This window comes from Eulemur rufifrons, chromosome 3 (assembly GCF_041146395.1).
Source record: "Eulemur rufifrons isolate Redbay chromosome 3, OSU_ERuf_1, whole genome shotgun sequence".
Taxonomy (NCBI): domain Eukaryota; kingdom Metazoa; phylum Chordata; class Mammalia; order Primates; family Lemuridae; genus Eulemur; species Eulemur rufifrons.
The window spans coordinates 71978653-72006432 of NC_090985.1; the positions used below are offsets into that span (position 1 = coordinate 71978653).

The window sequence follows — 27780 nt, forward strand, 5'->3', positions numbered from 1 at the left end:
TTTTTCACTTAACACCACTGAGAGCTGTAACTAATTCAGTATCTATGGCAAGGTATAAATTCTGATACATTGTGAGGTTTACAACGTTGACCATGTTTTCACGCAGGTTGAAGTAGACATATTTCATGGGTTTTGATAAATGTCAAAAACGTTCACTGCTTGAATATCCATGAATACGAATCTGACACAGAGGAGTGATGTTAGTTTAATTAAAGAGATCCTGTTTTCTTTGTGGCACTGAAGCTGATAGTAAAATGGTACCCGTAAGTTTGAATTCTAGGAAGCAAACTATTAGCAGGGATTTTTGTCTTTTGTTTCATTTCATTGGCTCTCCACAGTCATGTTTGGGGTGGTCCACTGGTGACAACTTTTAACGGAAAGAGGCTCTCACTTTGCGGTCCTTCAGGGGCTGTGGGGGACGGTGGTTGCTCAACAAAAAAGCTGCTGCTTCCCCCTCTGCTGTACACAAGAGACTGCGGAATTTGGCCAGCTGTCAAAGAAAAGAGGAGAGTTAGTTTCAACATAGAAGGTCACACCAATGTTAACAAATTACCCTGCATAAAAAAATTCAGAAACATAGTTTTATGTCTATAACTAGGGCCTAAAAATATTGCAATGAAAATGTTCTGTTAAGGGTCACACATAATAAAGCAACTATTTGCCAAATTTTCATCACTGTACAAATACCTACGGGTTCAAAAATTAAGTATATAAGCAGTCTTTATTTGCAGATCAAAGTAATAAGAAGAAACATTGAAAATGTAGTTTAAAGAGTACATACCTAGAAATCAAAGATTATTTTTCAATCTATAAACACACACACACACCCGCCCCTACACCTGACATGTTTTATTACACAAATGGGCTCAACTATACATGCTGCCTTGTAACCTGATATTTTTCACTTAGTATATATTCTGGGTATTTTTACATGTCAATAAATATCAATCTACATCACTATTTAATTGCTGAAAAGGCCGGGGCACGGTGGCTCCCGCCTGTAATCCTAGCACTCTGAGAGGCCGGGGTGGGCGGATCGTTTGAGCTCAGGAGTTCAAGACCAGCCTGAGCAAGAGCAAGACCCCATCTCTACTAAAAATAGAAAGAAACTAGCTAGACAACTAAAAATATATAGAAAAAATTAGCCAGGTATAGTAGCACATGCCTGTAGTCCCAGCTACTTGGGAGGCCGAGGCAGAAGGATTGCTTGAGCCCAGGAGTTTGAGGTTGCTGTGAGCTAGGCTGACGCCACGGCACTCTAGCCCGGGCAATAGAGTGAGACTCTGTCTCAAAAAAGCAAAAAAATAATAATAATAATTGCTGAAAAGTTTTTCTCTTATAGGTAAGTTTTGTAAATTTTTAACAGTTCCTTGGTGGCTTAATATTATTTGTTAAGATTTAGGACAGGTCTACAGTAGTAAAATGAAGATTGAAAAAGTACCTGAATAATTCTATCTTCTCAGAAATATTCACCAAAAAATATATTGTCAATTTATACAAGTTTTTGATGTTTTTGTTTTGTTTTGTTTTCATGAGGACAAATTATTAGGAATGAGAATCTCCACTCTCTAAACTTTTTTAATCATCTAATCTTAGAGTCAAGCAAATTCAGACTAAGACACACCCTTTGGGTTTCCATCATCATCATTTACCTGAGGCCTAAAATATTTCTTGTACAGTACTAACGAGAATGGGAGGCAGAGGAGAGAGAGGTCCTTTATAATAAACAGGCAACAGTTTATAACCAGCTTTATGGAGACAGGACTGTCCATCATATACAACCAACCATGTATTTCCACAAGTGATATTTTGAGGTGGCTTTTAAAATAAGAGTACAGATATGGGAAGGAGGAGGCAAGTGTTTACAACTTACCATTACTTATGTTTCATTAGACCAGATCATTATAGCTCAAACCAGATGAGACTTAAGAGAATCTCTGGTGAAGAAGCTAATAAAACCTAACCTCTGGGACCATCAGGAAGACGCCCTGCCTTCTGCAGATCATGACAATCCAGGTCTGTCTGGAGCAGACATTCCAGGGGGCTGTGCAGGAATCCCGAGTCCTGAATCAGAATGCTGGTTCACAGGTCTCCACTAGCACAACTTGCCTCCCCGGGGATACTACTGATTCCTCTCAAAACTTGCGCTTGACTTTCCTTCCACATCTGCCTCACACCCCCATTCGGCCCGACTGGAAACTGATCGTGGCTCCCTTTGCTGCGATCTTTGGCCTCACCAGTCTAGAACTGCATGTGACTTTAGATCTTTCTTCGCCCAGCCTGCTCATTTGGGCGAGAGTCCCTAAACCTGTCCAGATGTCTCATGAAGCCCCTTTGCTGTATGACTCCGAGTCTTCCAATCATTTGGCCCAGCTAAGTAGACCCCGCACCTGCCCGTACCCACACAGATTTCTCTTGGATCTGGTGTCCTCCACCACTGCACTGGCCTTGAAATGCACATCCCTGGCTGGCCCCCACCAGTCTTACGCCCTCATGTGGTTCCAGGCTTTGTCCTGGCAGGAAACCTGCCCCTCTGTCACTAAGGCTAACTCAGCATCTCTAGGCTCCTGGCAGGATTATGTCCAGTTCAGCTTTGAGGCTGTGGTAGGTGTGACCCGTTTTGCTGGTTTCCTTGGCTCTAATACTAAAATTTTAATTTCCTTGTGTAATCACCTCAGTCAGCTGAAATACTCTTTTCTAACAGTTCTGTAAACAGCTTTATGTCACCCTCATGCTCAAACATCTTTAATCGCACTCCACTGTCTGCTAAAGTTGAGTAATAATAAAAATAAGCTCTACTCTTACAGAACATGAAGGGCAAGGGACTGTGTTGAGTGCTTTATATTATATCATCTGATTTAATCCCCCAAATAACCCTATCAATAATATACAATTATCCCATTTTACAGATGGGGAACTTGAGGCATAGCTAGGAAGTTTCAATAAATAAGCTATCTGGCCAATAAACCATGCACTAACCACTGAACTATACTGCATCTCTAACTTGTTTTCTGTTTTTCCCATTTCCCCCAATCTCTCTTTTTTTACTTTTTATTATTGAAACATTCAAACATACATAAAGGTAGAAACAGCTGTGTAATAAACCACCATGAATCCATCACCTAGCTTTAGCAATCATCAACACACAGCCAGTTTTTCATCCGTACTCTCACTCAAGCTCTCTCTCCCCTTCCCATCCTGCCCAGACCAGATTTTGAAGTAAATTCGAAGCATCATATCATTTCAGTGTAAACATTTCAAAATATATCTCTAAAATATATAACATTTCTAACAATTTAATATGCACCCAAAACAAACTCGTTGGCATGGCTTCCAGTCCTCTCAACTACCCTATTCCAACTAATCTTCCTAGATTGATCAATCAATCCACACGCTGGTCTTACTCGAAGGCAGTTTTGTGAAAGGTGGTCCCAGAGCATCTGAATGAAACACTTTGGGTTAATTCTTAAAAATTCAGATTCCTGGACCCTGCTGCAGACCTCTGAATCAGAATTTTTAATAAGACCCAAATATCTACATTTTTATAGGCTTCCCCAGGTGGTTCCTGGACACACTAAAGTTTGAGAACCACAGGTACAAAGCTGCCCACATATTTTCTGCATTTCCCTTTCTTGCCCTTATTTATGCTGTTCCTTCTTGAAATTCCTTCCTTTCCTTTGCTACCCCAACCAGTTGCCACCTTTTAATCTTTTAACCATCCCAATGGTTGTTTCCCATGAAGTCTTTCCTCATTTCATGAATGACAAATAGTCTCTCCTCTTCTTAACTTCCATTACCAAAATCAGCAATTGAGCATTTAAAATTTGTGAGTTTTACTGTATGCAAATAACAAAAACAAAAAAGAGGATTTTTTAAAAAGGAGAATAGAATCAAAGCCAAGTATTTTGCACATTGAATTTGAGCAGCTGAGTAAGTCAACTTAGATGATTTAGGATAGCCCAAAGAGATCTGGCAAGAAAAGTCAGCCTTCCAAAGAAAATGACAGATTTGTTATCAAAAGTATCAGAAAGCAAAGGCTGGGCATGGTGGCTTATACTGGTAATCCCAGCACTTCGGGAGGTGGAAATGGGAGGATCACTTAAGACCAGCCTGGGCAGCATAGCAAGCCCCATTTCTACAAAAAATAGAAAAATTAGTCAGGTGTGGTGGTGCATGCCTGTAGTCTCAGCTACCTGGGAGGCTGAGGCAGGAAGATCATTTGAGCCCAGGAGTTTGAGGTTGCAGTGAGATATGATGATGCCACTGCACTCTAGCCTTGATGACAGAGTGAGACCCTGTCTCAAACAACAATAACAAAAAAAAAAAAAAGTATTGGAAAGCAGTTTATCTACCTGCTCAATGGCATGGCACTTAAATCAAGAACTTAGTCCTCAGTGAGTGACTCTAAGAAAGAAAAATGGATTTGAATCAAGAAAAAGAAAATGAAAACATCTTATGTGCCCCCTAGGTCAAACAGTGACTTGGCAAGAAATAGCAGTAGAAAACCCTAGAAAAAAAATTTGGCTTCTACTCATTAAAAAGAAGATTTATTCTTCACAACTAGTGACATTATATGCTGGAATTGGAAAGTGAATAAAAACATTGTTTCTAAGTGACTAAAAGAGCTGCCAAAATTTAGATTAAAAATTATCTTTTGGGCCGGGCGAGGTGGCTCACGCCTGTAATCCTAGCACTCTGAGAGGCCGAGGTGGATGGATCGTTTGAGCTCAGGAGTTCGAGACCAGCCTGAGCAAGAGTGAGACCCTGTCTCTACTAAAAATAGAAAGAAATTATATGGACAACTAAAAATATATATAGAAAGAATTAGCCAGGCCTGGTGGTGCATGCCTATAGTCCCAGCTACTCGGGAGGCTGAGGCAGGAGGATGGCTTGAGCCCGGGAGCTTGAGGTTGCTGTGAGCTAGGCTGACGCCACAGCACTCTAGCTGGGGCAACAGAGTGAGACTCTGTCTCAAAAAAAAAAAAAAAAAAAAAAATTTATCTTTTGGAAAGTAACTCTTTAAATCAGTGGTATATACAAAAGACATTTTCATTTTACTTTACATGAAAGAGCTAAGCAACTGAATAATTTTATCAACCTGCTCATGTTTTGGATTTTTTAAACTTTTTACTGTAGAATAATTTTAGATTTACAAAATTATTGCAAAAACACTACAAATACTTCCCATATACCCCACACTTAGTTTCCATTAATCGTAACATCTTCTATTAGTATGGTACCTTTTCCATGACTAACGAATCAATATTAATATTTCATCATTAACTAAAGTCCTTCTATTCAGATTTCCTTATTTTTACCTAATGTCTTTTTCTGTTCCAGGATACTATCCAGGAAACAATATTACATTAGGTAGTCATATTGCCTTAGGCATTTTTTGATTGTGACAGTTTCTCAGACTTACCTTGTTTTTGATGACCCTCTAGTTTTGAGGACCTTGACAGTATTGATCAGGTATTTTGTAGAATGTCCCTCAACTGAGTTCTGTCTGACGTTTTTCTCATGGTTAGACTGGGATCAGATTTTTAAAATATCTTTTGCTTCACATTTAAAACCACCATAATATCAAATTATAATAACTTGAATTATTACCCAAATAACTTCCTCAATCTTGCTAAAAATTAAAATGACTGAAATTATTCCTGCTACAGTAGATTTAAGTGAATACTTCAATGTGAATTAACAATCACACTATAGCTCTAAAACCCAGCTATTCTTTTATATACTGTACAGCATAAAAGACACATTAAAAATATTAATTCATTGAGCCTCAAATAAGATAAAGTAGTAAATCCACAGCTACGCAGTTATAATTTCTAAATTTGTAGGAGGTTATTTTTAATAAAATTAACTTTATTATTTTTAAGGAACTAAAGTATATATTTTGATATATTCTCTTCCAAATCATCAGTAGATTGAAAACAAAATAAAAAGTTATTTTCCAAGTGCCTTGGAATAAAGATATCCTTGAAATATGAGGGAAAACATGATCCCCTTATTATTTACTGTCTTGATGTTATAATTTACTAATTCTTAACATTAACCATTTAAATTTAACAAAGAGTAAACAGCTTAGCATGTGAAGAGGAGAAAAATGAACTCTATTAATAAGGCCACTGAATCAGTGGCAGGCCATTTTTATCATGATAAGATGATGGAAAAAGTTCACAGAAGTTTTCATGTCAGTCCAGCTCTGGATTTCTATCTGGGACTTTTATAAAATGTTTTAATAAAATATACATCAGGATATTATTTGTTTTTAATCCTAAAGACAAGGTCAATGAGGAGAAACACTCAACAGAAAGCTGGATATGTTCAACACCCCGGAGGAAATGTTACTTGAAATGAATGATCTCGGTAAAGGTGAACCAGATCTAGTCTGATGCCGGTGGGGTGGAGGTGGGGGAGGCGGGGACAGCTAGAGAGGTGGGCAAGCCGAGAATAGGGGTACTTTATAAACTGCAAAAATTACTAGACTATGTTCATGTTAAGGTACTGCAGCACCTAATTCAAAAAGGACAACAAAAACAAAAACACAACAAAACAAAATCTACTAAGAGGCATAACATCCTGGAACACACAGCATCCACCTGTCAGATTAGTCAGCCAAATGGTCCAGAGCTCCAGGCAGAGTTTCTGCGTGTTAAAGACAGGATATCCTGAGCTTGCAGACTCTTGGCCTACCATGGGAGCTCAATAAGCACTTAACAGAAAAATGAGTGAGTAAATGTCTCCATAAGAAGAGCATAGGTGGCCACCCCGCAGCCTCTCAGCAAATGCTTAAAAACCCCTCAGGCACCTGCACAAAAGTGCTGTCAACAAAACTACAGGATCAACAACTTCTCCTCCTCTTCCTCCTCCTCCTCCTCTTCCCTCTCCTCCTCCTCCCCCTCCTTCCTTCCTCCCTGTCTCCTTCTTCTTCTTCTTTAATTGTAGTAAGAACACTTAACATGAGATCTACTCTTTCAACAAATTTTTAAGTACACAATATGACCTCTTCACCTTAGCAGGCACACGTTTCGTAGGGCACTGCACTTATCACTGTTCTCAAGGTTCACTTTGAAATCTGTGGGAGAAGCAGGTGCAGGGACTGAGGTTAGACAGGAGAATGTCACCTTCTAGGAGCAGGCTCTCTCTTGATTTTCTTGTTTGTATTCCAGCCTGTTTATATCCCAGACCAAACAAAAGAAAACAAAAGCAAACAATTATAGCCCTTAAATGATGCTTCACTTTCATCAGTGTCACTCTGCATAATATATTTCTAAGAAGTGGGAAAGAAAGAATCTAATCACAGAAAGTCAAAGAAGGGGACATAAATCTCATCTACTCCAACCACCCATCTAATTAAGGGAAAACACAGGCTTCATAATGTGGCAGAAATGAAGAGCAGAGCTTAAAAAAAAAAAAAAGAAAGAAAGATTCAGCCCAGTTTACTCTGAGTGAATCAGGATCAACTTGGAAGAGGAGAGGTTATCTACCTGTTGAGAGCTGATGTTTATAGGTTGTTTTAAAATAATCCATGTGACACTCTCGAGAAGAGGTGGAACCGTAAGAGAACCAGGGTATGTCCAGTAGTCCCAGGATGGTGGAAGCAGAGATAATGGGTCAAAATTTGTGAATCGAGTTTGTTTACCCTGGGGGAACAAAGAGAATTCCTGCAAATTATAATGGGGATAGCCTTACACAGCTTCAAAACATATACATCCAATAAAATAATATGGAATTATTTAATATCTTCTTTTAGTATCTAAAAAAAGCATCTGTCTTCATCTTAAAAATTTTAGAAAAGGCAGCACATCATATAGAATTATTTAAAAAGCAATAGATTTGTTTTAATATAAGTGGTCTTTAAAACATGTTATGATTAAGGACTTATTCTATAATACAACAATACCAGAAATTAATTAGGTATAAATATATTTATTAGTGATTATTTTAGATAATTTAAGACCCTTTCATAATTTTCAAAAGATAAGTGGTAGTAGGTTACTTCTGCTTTTTTGGTCAAGTATGTTGCAAACTTCCTTCAAAACAGGCAGAGTTTGCTACGTCTAAGGTCTAAGTCTCAAAAAGAAAGATAAGAGAATTCAGGAGAGAACAAGGAAATATGTTAATCATTAGCAAATAGTAATTCATTTTACCTTTTCTTTAATGGAATCCAAAATGTCAGTAATCTTTTGCAGCTGGGAATTATGTTCACCAATCTAAAAACATGACATTTCAAAAGAAATGGTGACTGTAACGCATCAAGTCCAAATCACTCCATTTCAGCCACTATTTTTAAGTTATTTTTTTAAAAAAACCTAAGCCAGCTCAGAACATACAGTGATTGTTCTGTAACAAAGTTTCTCTTTTACCTGCGGGCCTTATCACACCAGAAGAATCTGAACAACAAGATAGTATTACAGGGTTTCTGTACTGAACTTTCAAGTTGGTTCTAAAACTAGTAGTAAGAGCTTCATATTTTTTCAGCTTTAAGATATAGGTTAACTTGAGAGAAACTTTGATTAGGAAACTCTAATGAAATATCTGCACAACTAAGCCAGATGGCGCATTCAGACCCTAGATCCAAACTAACTTATGATGGCAACAAAATATTAGAAGAAAACATCTCCAATTTGCTGCCTAAAATGATTTGAGGTCTCATCAGGGGTGTTCTGAATCTACCTGAAGGTTTTAAACCCTTCAGGATTAAGGTGTAGTCTCTTGTCACACCTGAAACCTACTGTCACCATCCAGACTTGGTGGCCAAAGGCAAAGAACTACTGCCATCCATGGCTCCCCGGCATGCTCCTCTAACCTCAGCTCCAAGAGTTACCACCTCACATGCAGAGTACGTGGTGTGGCAATGGTCACACCCTGCAAGAATGTAGTGGCAGTGGGAGTTGAGAGGCCCAACCCGTCCCCAGGTATGATAACAATACTTGTCTGACCACATGCAAATATTAGACAAAGGAGAATACAACAAAATTTTTTTAACACATTGACTGCCGCACAAAAAAGTCATAAACTTTTCCTTGGGGCCAGTGTTTTATTATGAAAACAGAATAAAAACTTGAAGTGTAATTTAAAGGTAAACATAAATAGAAAAATGAAATTTATTGACATCTATTCATTTACTACAACATTCATTTAAGAACATCGACAAGTAAGATTTTATATATGCTTCATGCAGACCCGGGATCAAAACTAGAATGAGTTAAATACAATTCTCATGGCAGCTAATATGTTAAAAATTGGTCTGCACATTGGGACAACATGCCACTGTGGTCAGACAAGTGCTTCAAGAATCAGGAACTTAACTTTATTCGGTCCCACATCTCTAAATAGTGTGTAACCAGGAACAGCCCCGAATAAATTTTTTCTTCTCAGGAACTCAACTGCTATTTCTGCTGCTATTCTCTTTATTGACCAATGGACAATGAGAAGAATCATGAGCAATGCTCCTAGACATATATATATATTTCAAAAGGAATAGTAACCCTAGAATTAGTTTATTATTTAAAAACGGTTGAACGTCTTCTCCATGACTGAAACCTCTCTACCCAACCTGGCTGATTATGAAATCAATGGACTCTCACCTGTAAAAATACTCCCAAGACAGCTAGTCCATCTGGCTCATGAGCTGCCTCGACAAAGCTGGGGTATTTGCCTGAATTCCAATGGACAACATGGAGCTGAAAGGGAGATACACAACATGGTTCAAATGTTTTTTTAAACATCCTGAAAAACATAAATGCAAATAAAACATTTATGTAGATGTCCTGGTACCGTTCACCCATAGGGATATGTATAATGTATTCTTTACAAGAACCCTGGACAGAATCTTCCTATTTACTTTTGTCCAAAAACAAAAGTTCAAGTACTGAAGGATTAAGATCACTAACCTAGTCTGTGATGCACTATAGTAAAGACTATTTAGAATGCCCTGAGCATCCTTCCCAGCCCTGCTGGCCCCAGCAAACTCCCACCACTGCTCCCAAGTAACTTGGGGCTCTTCCGTGTTTTCCACAGATGGGATTGCAATGGAGCAGCCTGATATCCAATTGCAGCTGGCAGCAGAGTTCCACTGAAAGGGCTTGGGCTCGCAGGTGGGTGGAGAAGTCAACCTCTTGCACAACAGGTTCTCAGGGACAATCCCACTGCCAAGGACAGTGTGGCTGTTCCTGGCACTGCCCAGTTAGATGTTTACCACTACAGTTTAAGACTTTTTATGGCTTGAAAATACAAACTGTCCTCATGAGTAACTATTTTAAGCAGTATTCATGCTATTTTTATTAAAGATTAATTTTAATTGCCATATCATAATTGAATACATTTATGGGGCACAATGTAATGCTTTGATATATGTACACAATGTGGAATGATTTAATCAGGCTAATTAACATAGCCATCACCTCACTTGCTTATCATTTCTTATACATTGACTACCTTCTATGATTATGTTCAGATCCTTTTCTAAGAGCAAGTTTTAAGGAGGAAAAAGAGGCTTTGGGGTCTAGGAACCAAAGTTGTCAGAGGAAAACATTAGGGGGCAGTTGGTGTTACTGAAGAATGAAAGGAAAGAAGTGGGAAGGGAAGGAGTTGGAGGGACCTGGAACTCTGGAAAACGGACTTCACCTACTTCTCAACTCTATCTACACTCAAGTAACCTTATGCAAAACCCAAAGGTGTCCTAAATATTCTACCATTGTAAAAAATGCAGGATCCCAAACACATGAACAAATGGGAAAGATTGTAAAATAACAATGAAGCAGAAAATCACTTTTGGAGAGTCCTCAGTCCTGGTTAAGGGAAGGACAAACCGAGATAGAAGCCAAAGAGCACTGTGACACACCCAAAAGATTTAGCTACGATCATAAACAGTGAAGGCCAGGCCATGCTGTCCAAGGACCTGATACGAGGGACCGACTTCAGACAAGATCTTCTCATGAATCCTCTTGGCACATAAGGAATGAAACACTGATGTGGGTCTTCACACCCAAATCACCCTTTTAGCCGACTGTTACAGAGAGAATTTAGTATATTCAAATACAGGTTTTTATCCCATCCTTTAAATATAACTCTACCGGGCAACTAATAAGAGGGGATTTCTGGATAGATAAGAGTTACCATAAACAGTCAACTATAAAACTATAAAACAGTGTACCATCCACAAATAATCAAGGAAGATTGGTGAGATACCCAGACAGAAAAGATAAAAGCAGATTCCTGTGTGCCAAGTTCCAAGGTGATGTGAGATAGTTGGGGGAGGAAAGAAACCTGAAAACATAATTCATCTGGCTCACATGCAATAGATGATGCTATGCTGTCAGGGAAGGGCTGATAAGGATGTTAAAGTTGTTTTACGTGGCTCTGTGCCAATGCATCAGCTCACTTAGTAAGAGATGACGCCAAAGAGATAGAAAGATGTGAAGTGACTTCTTTAGGGTCACAACCACAATCGGTCAGAAAATGAATGTGTAACTAAAGAGAGATGAAAAAAAAAATATATATATACACACACACAGATATATATATATATATACACACATATATATATCCTATATGTAACCATCTTCTGCTAGTTAAAAAATACAATGACTATATAAAATATGATGGGAAACTAGAACAAGAAAATCTTTTTGTTTTTTCAACATACCTTGCTTCACTGGCAGCAATACCTTCACAGAGGAACTGATATCTCTTTTATCATCATTTGTATTAATATTTGAATGAAAACTTAAAAAAACAAAATAACAAACACATTTCCTGACCAATAATGACAACAGCAGTGATTTGACGCTGAATGACAAGAAATTGTAGCCACTGCAAAAACAGAAATTATAAGATTCTTCTCTAGTGGAAAATAACTTCTAAATAATAATTTTATGCAACTTTTGAGTTTTAAACTGCGTATTAGTGGCATGTAAAATATACTGCCAAGTACTATGCCAAAAATCCACCATGAGTGTTGAAATCACAGGTTCATGATTAACTACATATTTAAAATGCTTATTATATATTCTGTATAAACTATAATCAGATAAAGTTCCAAACACAGAGTGGATGATTAGCCCAGTTTTTTTAGATGCTTTGGGGATAATTAATCACTTTAATCTCTCTGTAATGTCACAAATCATCATATTAGGCCCCAAATTAAATTTTTATATGTTGCAGTTTTAAATAGTTTTTTCTTCCTTTTGTTTCTTTCCTTCTTCTTTTTTTTTTTTTTTGATTTTATAAGGAAATAACTTGATGATACTTAACCCCTTGGAATCGTTTCTAGGTGTGAGCATAAAGGTATTCTTTTGAACCTGAAACCAAATGCAAGTGACTCCCAAATGCCACCATCTCCAGCCCTGACCTCTTCTTTAAACTCCAGGTTTGTATCCAACCACCTACATGAGCCTAGAATGCCTACGAGGCATCTCAAACTTAACATGTCCAAAACACAAAGTTAATTCCCCTCTTCCACCTGCTCCTTCCTGGGCTTGCACATCTCAGTTAATGGTATTCATACAACCAGGCTCCGGGTTGCTTAAGCCAAAGCCTTAAGAGTGTTTCTAGATTCTTCTTTTTCCTTCCTTAAATTACAACATCCTATCTATCCACAAGTCCCACTGACTTTACCTCCCAAACATATCATGCATCTATCCAGCTCTCCTCATTTCCACTACCCCCATAGTCAAAATTACCATCATTGCTCACTTCAACGACTTCTGTAACCTTCTAATTTATCTCCCTGCTTCAACGTTTGGCCAATAGCCTCCTGCCCACACAGTAGCCAGTTATATTTTATAAAATATAGAGCAGAGTGTGTCATTCCCCTGCTCAAAACCTTCTATTGTCTTCTTCCCACTACATTAAAGATAAATTCCCAACTGCTCACCTTGCTCAACAACTCAGTGTGGTGTGGCCTCTGCCTGCCTCTCTAGGGCACAGCCCACGACTTTTCCTTTCTCATTAATTCCAATCCTATAGGCCAGTGTCTTCCTCTGCTTGAACATGCCAACCTCATTCCTACCTTAGAGCATTTGGACTTGCTGTTCCCACTTCCTGGAAAGCTCTCTCTAGATTTTTTATAGTGTTTTCTTCTTGTCATTCAGTCTCAGTTCCACTGACATCTCAAAGTGGCCTTTCCTAACCACTCAAGTCCCTCAACCAGATCACATGGTATTATTCTCATCAAAGAACTCACCACGTACCATTTGTTTATTTGTTTATTGTCCGCCTCTCCCCCCCCAGCAACCCTGAGATTTGACTCAGATTTCCTCTTTCTCTATCAGCATTTCCTATCTCGACACCAGAAACACGGACTCCTGCCCTCTCTCACCCTAAAACCCGATCAATCAACAAACCCCACAGGGGTTTTGTTGCCACTTCCAGCCAGCCAGCCGTCTACACCTACACCATCAACTGGCCGCTGGAACTTCCCCAAAAGCATCCTCAAAAGCTCTCCTTAGCCACTCCTGCTTCAACCCAACCTATTCTCAAACTGGAGCTTGAATGATATTTTTGAAATGCAAATATGACCACTTCCCAATTCAAAGCCATTCAGTGGCTTCCCATTGCATTTAGAATCAAGTTCATAATCCTTACCACGTCTTAGCTCAGTAAGACCCGGCCATACTTAGCCTCTTTGACTCTGCCTCTGACAACTCTCCCCTTCATTCTCCATGCTCTGATCACACAGGCCATTCTGTTCTTCAAAGGTATGAGGCTCTTTTCCACCCCAAGTCCTCACCCATGGTTCCATGCAAAACCACTGCTGTCTCTCCCCTTGGCCTGGCTCCCTCCCCTTCAGCCTTCAGAATTCCAGTCAAAAGCCTCTGCCACAGGAAAGCTTCTCTGACCCCAAGTTTGGTTTAGGCTGCATGTTACGGGACCTGTGGCATCGCTACTTCTTTCCAGCACTCCCTTCAGGTAAGCATGAGTTCACTGTGCAAAGATTGGGGATGTGGTTGCTCTCAATGAATTCTTACAGAGTGAACGAATATATGAACCAATAAAATAACAAATAGCCTTAGATGCATACTAAAGAACAGTATGAAATTGCAGTCAAACCTTTGTCCACAAAGCTTTATCTGCAAACACAGCCATTAATCTTCAGGACAGGACTCTGAGCCTCAGGATACGAGAGCCCTTTTCAAAAAACTACTTGCCAACTGGCAGTAAACCTCTCTGAGAGTACATCATACTTTCAAGTGTATTAAAGTACAAGGCATAACCAGAAAGCAATGTAATCAATTTCCCTAAGCTGCAAAGGAAAATTAAAGTCCAGTGATCCAAAGCAGCCAACAATTAACCCCCAGGGAGATTTCAAGATTTAGAACAATATGTTAAATTTAGAACATAAAACTTTAGAAAGCAAACAGAAAAACTATTCTGCAGATGATCCAAACTGAGACATCCCACAGATTCAGGAGTTCCACTTTCTCCATTCTTGGCATCTTTGTACATCACCAGAGAACACTGTATAGGTACATTCTATTCCTCTACCCTGAGGACAGAGCAGATGTCATACCCTAAGGCACCTGGCTTCAAACAAAAGTGATTTACTTGGCAAAACAGACATTTTGGATAATATCCTCAAGGGCAGTTGCACATGTTAATGGAAGAGTGAAATTAGGACAAAGTTGTTTGCTGGATGTCTTTGAACAGCAGGGCTATACAGGTACATCCAAACTCCACAGCTCAGGAACCATGAGAGCATGAAGAAAGGTATTGTACGTGCCTGGTAACATTGCTCTGTCTTGCCTGGCTGACTCACAAGCCAAATTATTTTCACTTGAATAGTTTTGGTTTAGTCATCCAATAATTCACTTTCATCTCATGGTCAAGTTGGGTGTTAGTAATATTTAATTATATTAAAACTTGAAGCATATTACACTTTGCTCTTTAAGCGGAGGATTAGAAAAAGCAGAGTATTATTAATGAATGTAATTATAAAGAAAAAGGACTAACTTCCCAGTGGAAAAAAAAAACAAGTCAATAAATGCTTTCTTGTGCTATGTTTTACCAATGACCTCAATAATTAACAGAGATTCTATTTTATACCTGAAAATGCAGAGGTAACGTAGAGTTTAGGAGGAGAGTTTGTGTCCTTATATTTTTTTGCTAAGTGGAATTTTGCCATTTCCTGTCACCTGTTTAAATGTGGGCTTTACATATTAATATATGTTTGTGTCTGGCCCAAATATGAACACAGTTGGACTTAAAAAACAAATGTTTCTTTCTCTCCCTTCTCACTGGCCTTTCAGGAGATACAACAGATAGGTAGAAAGAATTTGTAATTTGGTATCAGACAGACCTGGGTTTAAACCTATCTCAATGTTTCCTAGCTGGATCAATTAGTTAAACTCTCCTGTCTCCAGTTTACTCATTTCTAAAATGCGAACAGATAATCCTAAATTCCCAGGGTTACCTTAATGCTTAGAAGGACAACATTTGAAGCTCTTGTATTTATAAATTCTCGTATTGAATGAATAAAGCAGTTTTAGGCACTGAGATACCTAATTGGCTTGGGATCTATTTTGGGTCAAGACAGTTGCCCCCTACACCCCTCAAATCTCACCACACAGGCAAACCCTGACTCAAAGAGGTGTGTGGTGGCATGTGTGGTGGCTTACCTCTGCGGCGTATCTCACTCCATCCACCACGTGCTCGGAGCCGTGGTCGTCAGCGCACCCCCAGTGAAGGTGGAACTGTCGTAACCTGTAGCTTCCAGTGAGAGGACCCCCACGCAGAACTAAACACCGACAGATTTTAAATTGTTAGCAAGAAAAAAATATTTACAGATGCTGCCGCAACCTGCAACATCTCCCTGAATTACTCTGTGTGTCCGTGTCCTCCAAAGAATTCTTTACAAATGTGTCATTCGGTTTGCTGAAAAGCATACAACTTTTAGATGTGTGTGAAGTGAAAACAAAACGTTTTAAAAGGTTAGAGTCCACAATACAGATTTTTATGGAACACCTGGGACTGTTTAAAAAGTAGAAGAAATTAGAAATTCTGAAAGGCAAGGAACAGCCCTGAGGATAAGCCAGCCTCTCTGAATAAGGATGTGATATGCAAAGATACAGTTTGACCTTGATAGAGCAGTGCAGCATTATGGTTAGGCTTTTTTTTTCTTTTTTTTTTGAAACAGTTTCACTCTGTTACCCCGGCTAGAGTTTAGCGGCATTATCATAGCTCACAGCAACCTCAAACTCCTGGGCTCAAGCAATCCTCCTGCCTCAGCCTCCCGAGTAGCTGGGACTACAGGCACATGCTAGCACACCTGGCTAACTTTTGTATTTTTTGTAGAGATATGGTCTCACTATGTTGCTCAGGCTGGTCTCAAACTCCTGGACTTGAGTGATCCTCTCGCCTCAGCCTCCCATAGTGTTAGGATTACAGGCATGAGCCACCACACCCTGCCATCACACTCTCTTTTACTAACTGTGTGATCCTGGACAAACTAACTCCCATGTCTAAAAACTGAACACAGTGATGGGACCTACTCCTAATGTTGTCACGAAAATAGAAGAAAAATTAAACACAAAGCACTTTCACTGCCTGACACACAATTAGCACCATGGACATGTTACCTATTACTATTAAATACTATCCTATCACTGTTATTATTACTATAAAAATTGGCCAAGTGAGCACATCTTTTGTATTTAAATTCTATATTCTTGGGGAAACGTGAAATACAGGACAAAATTAACCTTTTAAAAAACCTGTCACATCTTTGTCAATTTGGCAAAGCACATTTTAGTACTTTCCCTCAATAAATATCATCTCTAAAACAATACCAATACAATAATATCTTAAGTATCTAGAAAAGCTTCTTAATAGAAAACATAATCCCTAAACTGTCTCTTTATTGAGCATGTCTAAAGGATATGGGGGGAGAAGGAAGTGCTGGATGCTGGATATACCATAAGCATTACTAAACTTCCATTAACACCCAGTAGAATTAAGTGTTAGATTGGAGAGGCACAGCTTTAACAATAGTTTAATTTAAATTACCTTCCTCTTCAGAGATGCCCTATAAACACTGTTGCAAAATTTGTCAAGAATGATCTGCCTTATATAAGATGTTAAAAATTATCACATGCAGTCATCTATACAAAGCAAGAGGGGGAAAAAAGCAGAAAAGATAATACATTTGCCTAAGGCAAACCTCTCCTTGAGCTATGCTGTAGGAGAGGGAATGGACCAGACTGCCATGTGCATTGACCAGTACAGCTGGCTGAACTCACTTCTTCCTTACTCAGTTTGACTCAGATGAAGCTGAACATGGGTGATTACGATTTGCAAGTGATTGGAATCTTGCAGACCTGGGTACAGACCCAGTGTAGCCGCTAAATTATGTGAGCTTTCAAAACTCACTTAAGCCTCTGTGGGCTTCAGCTTCCTTGTCCGTATTTGTGTTTATCTTTCTATTTTTAATTAGGAGATTGAATTGGATGATCCTTAACTTCAAAAATTCTCAAAACTGCCTAGGAAAAAATTATGAGCTTACATAATATATATTGTTTGGAAGGTTGAATGGTTGGGGCTTCCTTCAGATTTATTTGGATCCAGATTTCATTATAATAAGTAAAGATAGCTATTTTCAAAGCACTCTAAAACATAAAAGAGAAGAGAGAGCCACTTAGATCAAACTCTAGGGCTTGGTCTCCTGTTGCCCTGTTAAAAACGAATAATTTTACTGTTTTTTGTCCCACTGGACAATATTCATGAGGTCAAAGACTGTTTGGGTCCCCACTGTTGCCATCACTTAGCAGAGAAGATACACAATAAATATTTGATGAATGAATGATAAAATATTTGATTTGTCTTTTTACAAATACTTTCAAGGTGATTCACAGATAAATTAATTTAAAAGGCACATTTCCATAAGTGACACCACAGTCCGTATACATTACACAATCTGTATACGTTATAAATGAAATGGCATTCTAAATGAAAAGAAATCAATAGCTCTATTGTGTTTTTTTCTTTTCCTTGCTGTTGCATAATGAAAACTGAGCTGAACCATAAAGTCATTCCTTCACAGATAAAAAGCAGATTAGAGAGCTTGAGTAATCAATGTGGAATTGACTTTGGGAAACTATGCAAGCAAACTGGCTCTGGAGAAAGAAAGTGATACAAAAAAACACACATTGTTAGGGAAACATCCAAGAATAATGGTTGATCTCTGGAGAAAGAAAGTGATACAAAAAAACACACATTGTTAGGGAAACATCCAAGAATAATGGTTGATCTCTGGAAAGTCTGCTCTGAGTCCAGGGTTTAAAGCCAGCTTATCACAGCTGTGCTTAGTCAAGCAACTAGGATTGCCTTACACTTTACATATTTGGACTCCACATTTGAATCTTTCAACTAAAATATCCAACCTGGGATCATGATCAGCAAATGCCTAATTGCGGAGAAGACCATTTTCTTGGAGCAGTCTTCTTCCAAAGAAATACAAGATGGGAAAAAGTAAGTCAAAATATCAAGGTTTATTTGTTAATGACTTTGAGGCAGTCTATAATAAAACACCTAAACTATGGTATAGAATGAATAATGACAATAAAAATTATTTTTAATGAGAATGAATTTAGTGTCCTCAAGTGTCAAATTATTCATCTTACTTTTCAACTTAGATAAGTAAATAAATATTGTCTTCATTTAATGTTAAAAAACGAGTTATTTCTCCAAAATCACACTTGACATATATGATGGATGTCTGGAAAGTATCCAACCATTGTTAATATAATGAGAACTATTTGGGTGACATCGATGTAACCTGGCAGCCAAGGAGAGTGGACTGAAATGCTCATGCGTGAACAATGATGACTTCACTGTATTAGTCAGTGGGGTGCTAGATGCCATTGAGTGAGCATGTGTACTGTGTGGCCGTCACATTCAAAATTACTGAGCAAGTAGATCAATGAATGTGCATCAAATTTTACATTAAGCTTGAACATTCCTCCATGGAAACTATTCAGAAGATTCAGAAGGCTTTCGGGGATGATGCAATTAGTGCAGCACAAATAAAAGTGTGGCCCAAACATTTTAAAGATGGTCAAGAATATGTTGAAAGTGATCCACATTCTGGAAGACCTGCAACAAGCAGAACACCTGAGAATGTTGAACATGTATGGGTTGGATTAAGAGACGCTGGGAGAACTGTGTGAGGTTCCAAGGTGCCTACTTTGAAGAGGACTGAGGTGTCATTGTCCTATGTACAATGTTTCTTATATCTTCTTCAATAAATGTCTCTATTTTTCATATTACATGGCTGAACACTTTCCGGACAACACTCGTATAGTCTATTTACTCTTTCATTTAGAATTTATTCTTTTAAAATCTATTCCAAATAATACACAATCATATAGGAGGTCTCCAGAGATTAAGAAACCAGGGTTACATCCCATAAAAGTTAAGGAAAAATATAATATCTTAGTAAAAGAATCTTTGCTATTGGCTATATGCTGCAATGACCAACAACATTGTGAAACTTGACATGTGTGCTTCTCTAGTGCATTTGACTTTTTAAATGGTAATTTGCTGACCCTGCTCATTTTCCTAAACTACACTGAAGTCAGCTGTCTTGAATGATAAGAACAAGCTGGCAACAAGATCAGAAAAAAAAATTATTATAAATCACCACATTTGTCTGCTCATATACCTACTGTCTATCCCATTAGTATATAAACTGCTTTAAGGCAGAAATTGTCTTGGTCGCCTCTATTTCCAGTGCCTAGGACAGTGCCTGGATTGATTAATATTACTAAGACAAAATAAAAGACCTCACCTGGAAAAGTACGCCTCCGCACATGTTAGTTTGTAAGGCTGCTACTGAAGTTACCTGGGAATCACTAAAGGGTATATTCTTAGAACTGGTGAACCCAACAAAAGCCATAACTTAATCACTGTATGGTAAGCTGGCTCTTTGACGTAAAGCTGAATGAAAAGCACACATGTGATTGATTAGCATGGAATCCAGGGAAAGAAGGGCTACAAATCTGCCAGGATTACATCATGAGAAAGAGAGAGATCAAAGGACATGGACTCTCCCAGTCACTGGGGCGTTGTATGCTTTATGGTGCCAGGAGAGCCTTCCTTGCATTTGACTTCTTTTGCTCAGAGTATATCCACGTCAAGCTGCTTTCTGATCATTCATTCACTCAACAGTTATTAAGTGCATACCAGGGGCCAGCACCTATTCAATGCTGAGCATGCAATGATGAGCATGGCTGTTCGTATCCTCAAGAAACCTAGTCTAGTGAAGGAAACAGATAATTACAACAAAGTTTTTAAATATATAATTATCACATTGTTGTAGATTACCAATTCATTTTCCTGGATATCTTGGCTCCTGGGGGGATTACACACATAAGATATGTCCACACCCTATATCTTTTTCTGTTTGTTGTTTGTTTGTTTGTTTTTTAATATATAATTTAAGATCTTGTGAATTTGGATGACTTCAGGCAGTTACCTAGAACTAGATAATGAGACTGTAATTGGGACTTAATCTATGTATCCTAATGTACCCTCATGCCATATCATAGTATTTTCCACATCCTTCCATCATAGAAAAAAAGTTTTTTGGGGGGTAACTTACATTCATTGAGTTCCTACTGTGTGCCAGGCACCATGCTAGGTAGACAAGTAAGACATAGCTATTGGCCTTAGGGAGTCTCTAGCTCAGTGGAAAAACAGAGAAGCAATTACAACACAGCATGGAAAGTTCTGTGATAGGACAAGTCCAGGAGGCCCTGGACACCCCAGCAAGGGTGGCAGAACCAGTCAGGTGAGGTTCCCAAAGAGGTAAGATACTGTCTGAGTCAAGAAAGACCAGTAGCTGGGGTGAGAACAGCCTAGTCTTTCCTCATGAGATTACGATTTCCCCTGTACACAACAGCCAATCGGAATTCTTCCTAAAGAGTTTCACATCCACCTGCTTCCTTTTTAAAGGACTATTAAAATTCTGAAGGGTGGTTCATGGAAGATTAACTATGGGATATGGATGTGCCCAGCCAAACAAGCCCTGCAAGGACCCTGAGGAAGATCTCATGCCTGTGGTTTATTGACTGTGGGATTGAGAGTTAATTTTGGTCAAGAATGGCTACTTTTCATGGAAACATTTTTTTTTTTTTTTTTTTGAGACAGAGTCTCACTTTGTTGCCCAGGCTAGAGTGAGTGCCGTGGCGTCAGCCTAGCTCACAGCAACCTCAAACTCCTGGGCTCAAGGGATCCTCCTGTCTCAGCCTCCAAGTTGTTGGGACTACAGGCATGCACCACCATGCCTGGCTAATTTTTTTCTATATATATTTTTAGCTGTCCATATAATTTCTTTCTATTTTTTAGTAGAGATGGGGTCTCGCTCTTGCTCAGGCTGGTCTCGAACTCCTGAGCTCAAACGATCCGCCCACCTCGGCCTCCCAGAGTGCTAGGATTACAGGCGTGAGCCACAGCGCCCGGCCACTTTTCATGGAAACTTTTATGGAAATTAAAAAGGGTTTTGCTATAGAAAGTGTCTTTGTGTTTTTTACAGTTTACCAAAAAAAAAAAAAAAAAAAGCAACAACTTATTTTGTTTAACTATAGTGATTTCTACTTTTTCATTGATTTAATCCCCAAAATCAACATAAGACAATCTCTTTTGGTTTATCTTGACAAAAAAAAGAATAAGATCATGACCCATATCTACATAGCTTCTGTCTCAAAGGAGTACAAAGTACTTCATGGACATTTTCAATTAATACTGGTAATTTCACTGTGATCTAGATAAGAACAAGATCTTTGTTTAAGGGAAAGAGCACACATTACTAATCACAAAGTATCAAATCTGAAAAAAACTGGTTTCATGATTAACCCAAGTTAGAGGGAAAATGAGAGGAAGAGAGGAAAAGAGGAAGAAAGAGAGAGACCTGTATTGTTACGGAGCAAATTAGAGTAGGAATATTTTTTTTACCACTAAAGCTACCTACATTTATAAAGAAAAGACATAAAGTTTTCGATGAAGTACAATCTAATAATTTCTTATTCTAAAACGAGGAATGGGTAGCCTCACCTTTTTTACGTTTGAGATATTTTAAACAGTGTCAAACTACGATTATGGGTGGTATAAACTTTGCATTAAGAAGCCAATGTACTAATTATATTCATCACACTTATTATCACAGATTCACAAAATTAAGAGCCTGAAGGAAATACAATTGAATATATATAAAAAGCCAGGTCTCTCCTCCTTTAACCCCCAAAAATGTTGAAAATACCATGAGTTAATTTTTCTTTATTCATTTTTTACAATGCTTTGATGAAAATGTATCACTTTTATGAATTTGACAAAAAAAAGGAAGAAATTTGTGTGGGCTTATAATTTTTGCTAACAATAAAGCTTTACAGGAATACAAGATATTACTACTAAAATAAATCTGAGCTTAATGAATAAGTGAAAACTTTCTTCTAATTACGGACTTTCTGAATTTAACTATAAGTTTTCATTAATAGAGCAAATACAACATCATCCAAATATTAAACTAAAAATAAAAATAATTTTTCAGAAGCCTTAAAAAGTATTTTAAAATATGAATCTAATCTTTTCTCTCATTTTGCTTGTAAACATGATACCTTGGGCAGTATCTATGCTCAGACAGTAGGTATGCTTGAAGAATTAAATGTTTAAGAAAATGTTCTTTTCTTCTTCATTTAGCTAATAAATTAACAAATAAAGTTTTATTTGATGGATCCTTTATTCACAGTGTGAAAGACATTATCCCATGAACTAATCAAACAAAACGTTTATTACAAATTCTAGAAAAAGTACTAGTAAGAAATATACAGTAAATAGGTGTTTTAAATATTCGTTCTTTAAAAAAAAATTAAACCGGCCAGGCGCAGTAGGTCATGCCTGTAATCCTAGCACTCTGGGAGGCCGAGGCCGGTGGATCGTTTGAGCTCAGGAGTTCGAGACCAGCCTGAGCAAGAAAGAGACCCCATCTCTACTAAAAATAGAAAGAAAATTAGCTGGACACCTAAAAAATATATAGAAAAAAATTAGCCGGGCATGGTGGCGCGTGCCTGTAGTCCCAGCTACTTGGGAGGCTGAGGAAGGAGTATCCTTGAGCCCAGGAGTTTGAGGTTGCTGTGAGCGAGGCTGACACCACGGCACTCTAGCCCAGGCAACAGACTGAGTCTCAAAAAAAAAAAAAAAAAAATTAAACTTCTTTTCCTCCTTTAAATGTCCATTGTTAGGCGAACGATCCATAAATTATGACACAAGCATAGCTGATACAATTCAGTTTCTTAAATAAGAGCATTAGATCTACATATTTGAATCTGGAAAGATGTCTATGAAATATTTTTAAATGGGGAAAATTTTCTAAGTAGTATAGCATTACTTCAAATTTATTTTTAAAAAGAAAATGCAAAATAAGCATAATACAAATGTATGTATGTATGCATGACTTAAGCATTGAAATGTTATGGAAGAATATAACATTGGTTGCTTCAGGAGAGGCAGTGGGGGAAAAGAAATATTAATTTTTATCATATGTTTCTGTATTATTTATTATATTATTTATTATATGTGCATATTACTTTTATGATTAAAATAAGAAAATGACCCTGGAGTGGTGGCTCATGCCTGTAATCCCAGCACTCTGGGAGGGCAAGGTGGGAGAATCACTTGAGGCCAGGAGTTCAAGACCAGCCTGGGCAACATAGTGAGCCCTCATCTCTATAAAAATTAGAAAAATTATCCAAGTGTGGTGGTATATGCTTGTAGTCCCAGCTACTCGAGAGACTATGGCTGGAGGATAGTTTGAGTCCAGGAGTTTGAGGTTGTAATGAGTTATGAGAACGCCACTGTACTCTAGCCCGGGAAATAGAGTGAGGCCCTGTTTCAAAAAATTTTTTTGTAAATAAAAATAAAATATAGTAAGAGAATAAGATATTTTTTAAAACTAACCTTTTTCTATTAAACAATGTACAAATGATGCTATATGTTTGCAAAGAAATGCTAAAATAATTATGACTAAAACTTTACAGAAACAAATCATGGATTATTTATAAAATACTACTAAACTTCAATATTTTCATAATTATAAATACTAAGTGAAGTTATAATAACAGATCAATTTTAAATTATCAGGCAACATACCCTTTTCTAAATACCCTTTTGTATTTTTTTAAGGTAACATTATCTGAAGGTCCAGATATACAAAGGATATCTCAATTCACATGAAGAAAAAAATATACTTCAATTTGGCAAATTCCCAGTCTAGCAAATATAAAATATGAAAGATAAGAAAGTACAGCCTAATCAACCAAACCCGTCACCCCCTGCCCCTCAAAAAACGAAAAAAAATGCCAACCTGACTTGTCCTCTGTGTCATCAAAGTCCACACTGAAGGAATGGCCGCTGTTGCTGATGATTTTAGCTGAGCTTGGGTCATACTTGATGCTAAGGGGTCGGAGGGAAGAGTCATATTTCGCCTCTTTGGTTTTAATCTCAATTGGAGATTGCTGATCACCGTCGGCAATAGGGAAAAATTTATTCCAGTGAACGGGACCTTAATTAAATATATAGGATCAAAAGAAAAGGACTAAGTAAGTTCTTTCATTCAACAAACATTCATCAAGCATAATGTACTATGCTTGAGACTTGAGACCAAAGAAAAAACAAAAATTAATAAAATGAGATTCTCACGTTCAGAACCCTGACATCTAATTTTTTTTATAAGACTAGTTGTTTTTATTATAGATGTGGGAAACTCCTGGTTTGCAGAAGTCATTTTCAGAATTACAGTAACACTTGTAGACAAAGGAGCGTGTAAATTTTATAAAGTACTTTCCAAAGGTACCCTTCTATCAAAATGAAAACAATAGCACAGTTCATCATTGAAAACAATGAGATTCAGTCTCAGCTCCAAGAAAGAGCTGTGGTTGCTCCAGAGGTCAAGTTTGTGGGGTTGGGAGAGTCAAAGGAGCTGAGAAAGCTGTATATCAAAGAAAGGGTATCCCTCTTAAAGATGCTGTCCCTAGTTCTTTCTTCTTTCTTCTATCACTCACTGGTATGTTCTAGTGTCACCCAGGCCTCAACTCAATTACCATGATGTCCAACTGGCATACCAAAAAAAACACAAAAATTTTCACATAGGATAATCTGAATAAAATGGCTGCACCATGTCTGGAAATATAATACTGTTGATTATCTGCAGTGAAGTTAAGTTGTAATTTATTTCTTCTCTTCTACATTTCACAAGGTCCTTCTGTGGTTATTGCCAATGTTACATTTGAATTCCAACAAAAGGGGCAACTATCATCCTGATCCTCTATTCAAAAAATCAGAACTGCATCAAGGTCACAAATCAGACACGTTATGTATCTGTCTGCCTTCTATTTTACTGCCACCAAGTATAGGCTAACCTAATGAGAATTAGATTTCAAATATGCAATGCATGTGCTACAACATGTTGTTGACATTTTTCCAATTAGGAAAGAGCTTCTTTCTCCTCCTAATTCCTTTGTTCTCCTATTTCCGGTTCCTTATAAGCAAAATTATTTTCAAAAGAAAAGTTAAACCAAAATAAAATAAAAATATCAATACTTTGCATCAAATACCCAGTATTATTTATTAAACACTACAGTCAGTTCATTTCCCTGCCTTTAAAAAGGCACCCTTTTAAAATTTTCTACAATGTCCAACTTTAAACATCATTCTTAAGTAGAGACATATGATGTTTCCAAACTTGATTCAGGAACTTTTAAATATCCTCAGGGATATACAGTTTTCAGTAACATCACATTCCCTAAACTAAACCAGTATGACGATCAAAGGTTGGTGGAAGATGTTGTAAGTTGTTTGTGAAAGCGGTACCCTTTCAGAGCTTCACCACTTTATGATCCATTTTATCAGTTCTGCCATTCCCAATTCGTTTCCTTTTATCTGCCCAGGGGCTGGTTTTGCCAATGTCTAAACAGAAAACAGGCAACAAAACTTGCCTAGTCAAGATACAACACATTTCCAGCAGGATTTTGCCACAGTTAATCTACTGAAAGGTGTGGTCCTCAGAGAGTGATTTCATCTAAAAGAAGGGAATAGTCCTACAATCCCTAACAAAAATGCAAAAATCACTCCTTATAAATGGCTTTTCTAAAGTGGATTTTTAAAATTTCTGAAGATGAGCTTTACTGGGGCCAATAAATTCTAATCTATTAAAGAGTAATCAGTACCCATCGATTGATATACCCTTCTTCTTCTTAAGTACCATGAGGGCACTGTTGCCACCCAGTGACTATTAAATAACAATAATATCAGCTATATCATTCCTTATATAAAAAAAGATTTAAAAAATAATAATAAAAATGATTTCAGCAGAGAGGGAAATTGTTTTGTGTTTTGTCCCTAAATATAAACTGGAAATTAGAAAAAAGTAAGATTATAATTATGAACTCTATCCAAAAAAAATCTGGCTATATTACACTTACGATTATTAAAGTGCTAAATTTCACCCCCTACCATGTTTAAGCTAGCATGTTAATCATAACTTTAAACAGGCCATACAATTAGAAATGGAATTTTTCTGTTTCTGAAAGTAAATTTTCCATAAAATTTGTCTATACAGTACTGTTCAATAATGTATGTGCAAATAATCAAAGGAATGTATTATTATTCACAGCCTTAATTTTTCTGTTATCATTTATTTACTTTTTAAAATTGGCAAATAAAAATTGTGTTTATTAATGGTGTGCAGCACGATTGATATTTTGAAATATGTATACATTGTGGAATGCTAAATTGAGCTAATACACCCCTAATTTGGGCCGTCATTCACTATAGGCTTTCTTGGTGTCACTTTGCAATTATTTCAAATAATCATTACTAGAAACAATTCAGTTTAATCTAAACACAAGAAAAATGCTTTACTTTTGATAACTTAGGATATACAAAAAGAAAGTTATACATCTTATTATTGTCTCTCCTATCAATAAATTTTTATCAATGTTTTATAATTTCAATAATCCTTTGCTAATCTTCAGTCTCTGCACGGATAAGTCTGGAAAGAGAGGAAGAAAAATGTGAAGTAGCCCAAAATATAACTTCACTTCCCAGCAAGAATCTCTAGGCTTACTAAAGTCAACAGTAACAGTCAACCAACTGCAAATTGCTATGGGAATATTTTACAGTAACAGCTATTAAGAAATTTGCAGCATTTTTGGTTTGCCAAGAAGGCAACTTAATCTTCAGTGTCACAATGCAAGTTAAGATTTCTTAAACATATTTTCAAAGATTTTTCCATGATTTGTTTTTCCCAAGTGAATAATGAGCTTAAATGACTAAGAGCGAACTTGTCCTTATTTCATTAAAGTATGTCATCAGACTTCTAATCTCTAAGCCTTTAATTGATAAGTGATTGTTACAGGGGAAAGTCCTCTGCTCTTCAAATGAAGGTGAACGAACTATGCAGGAAGATTCCGGGGTCTGGGGAATCTCAATACAGCTAACACACACCAACACTCACCTCCGCTACCAACACCCCACAAAAGAGGCTTTCCCTGTCTACACTGGCAAAGCTGCCCTCCGCTTCCTGCATTCGGCTCTGAGAAGTGCTTCTCAGTTGAAAGAGGAACCCAAAAGTTGCTCGCGAGTGAGAGGTCAGCAGCGTGTGGTCCGCGGGCGCCCGGGCATCGGGCCAGCCCCCTGGGCAGCCCCTGCGCAAAGCCCCCCTCCGATCAGGAAAAGGCGCTCACCGTTGTGTTCGGCGTATCCCCAGCTGAGCCTCGCCAT

At 37.7% G+C, this 27780-nt stretch overlaps 1 protein-coding gene across 1 annotated transcript; it reads right to left on the minus strand.

The window, feature by feature from the left end:
• Positions 1 to 370: 370 nt before the first annotated feature.
• On the minus strand, positions 371 to 27780 carry CA13 (carbonic anhydrase 13). The gene is made up of 7 exons (XM_069465611.1): positions 27744 to 27780; positions 24365 to 24562; positions 15630 to 15748; positions 9600 to 9695; positions 8160 to 8222; positions 7497 to 7652; positions 371 to 490 (listed from the first exon to the last, which is right to left on the minus strand). The coding sequence occupies exons 1-7, from the start codon at positions 27778 to 27780 to the stop codon at positions 371 to 373; spliced, it is 789 nt and encodes a 262-aa protein (XP_069321712.1).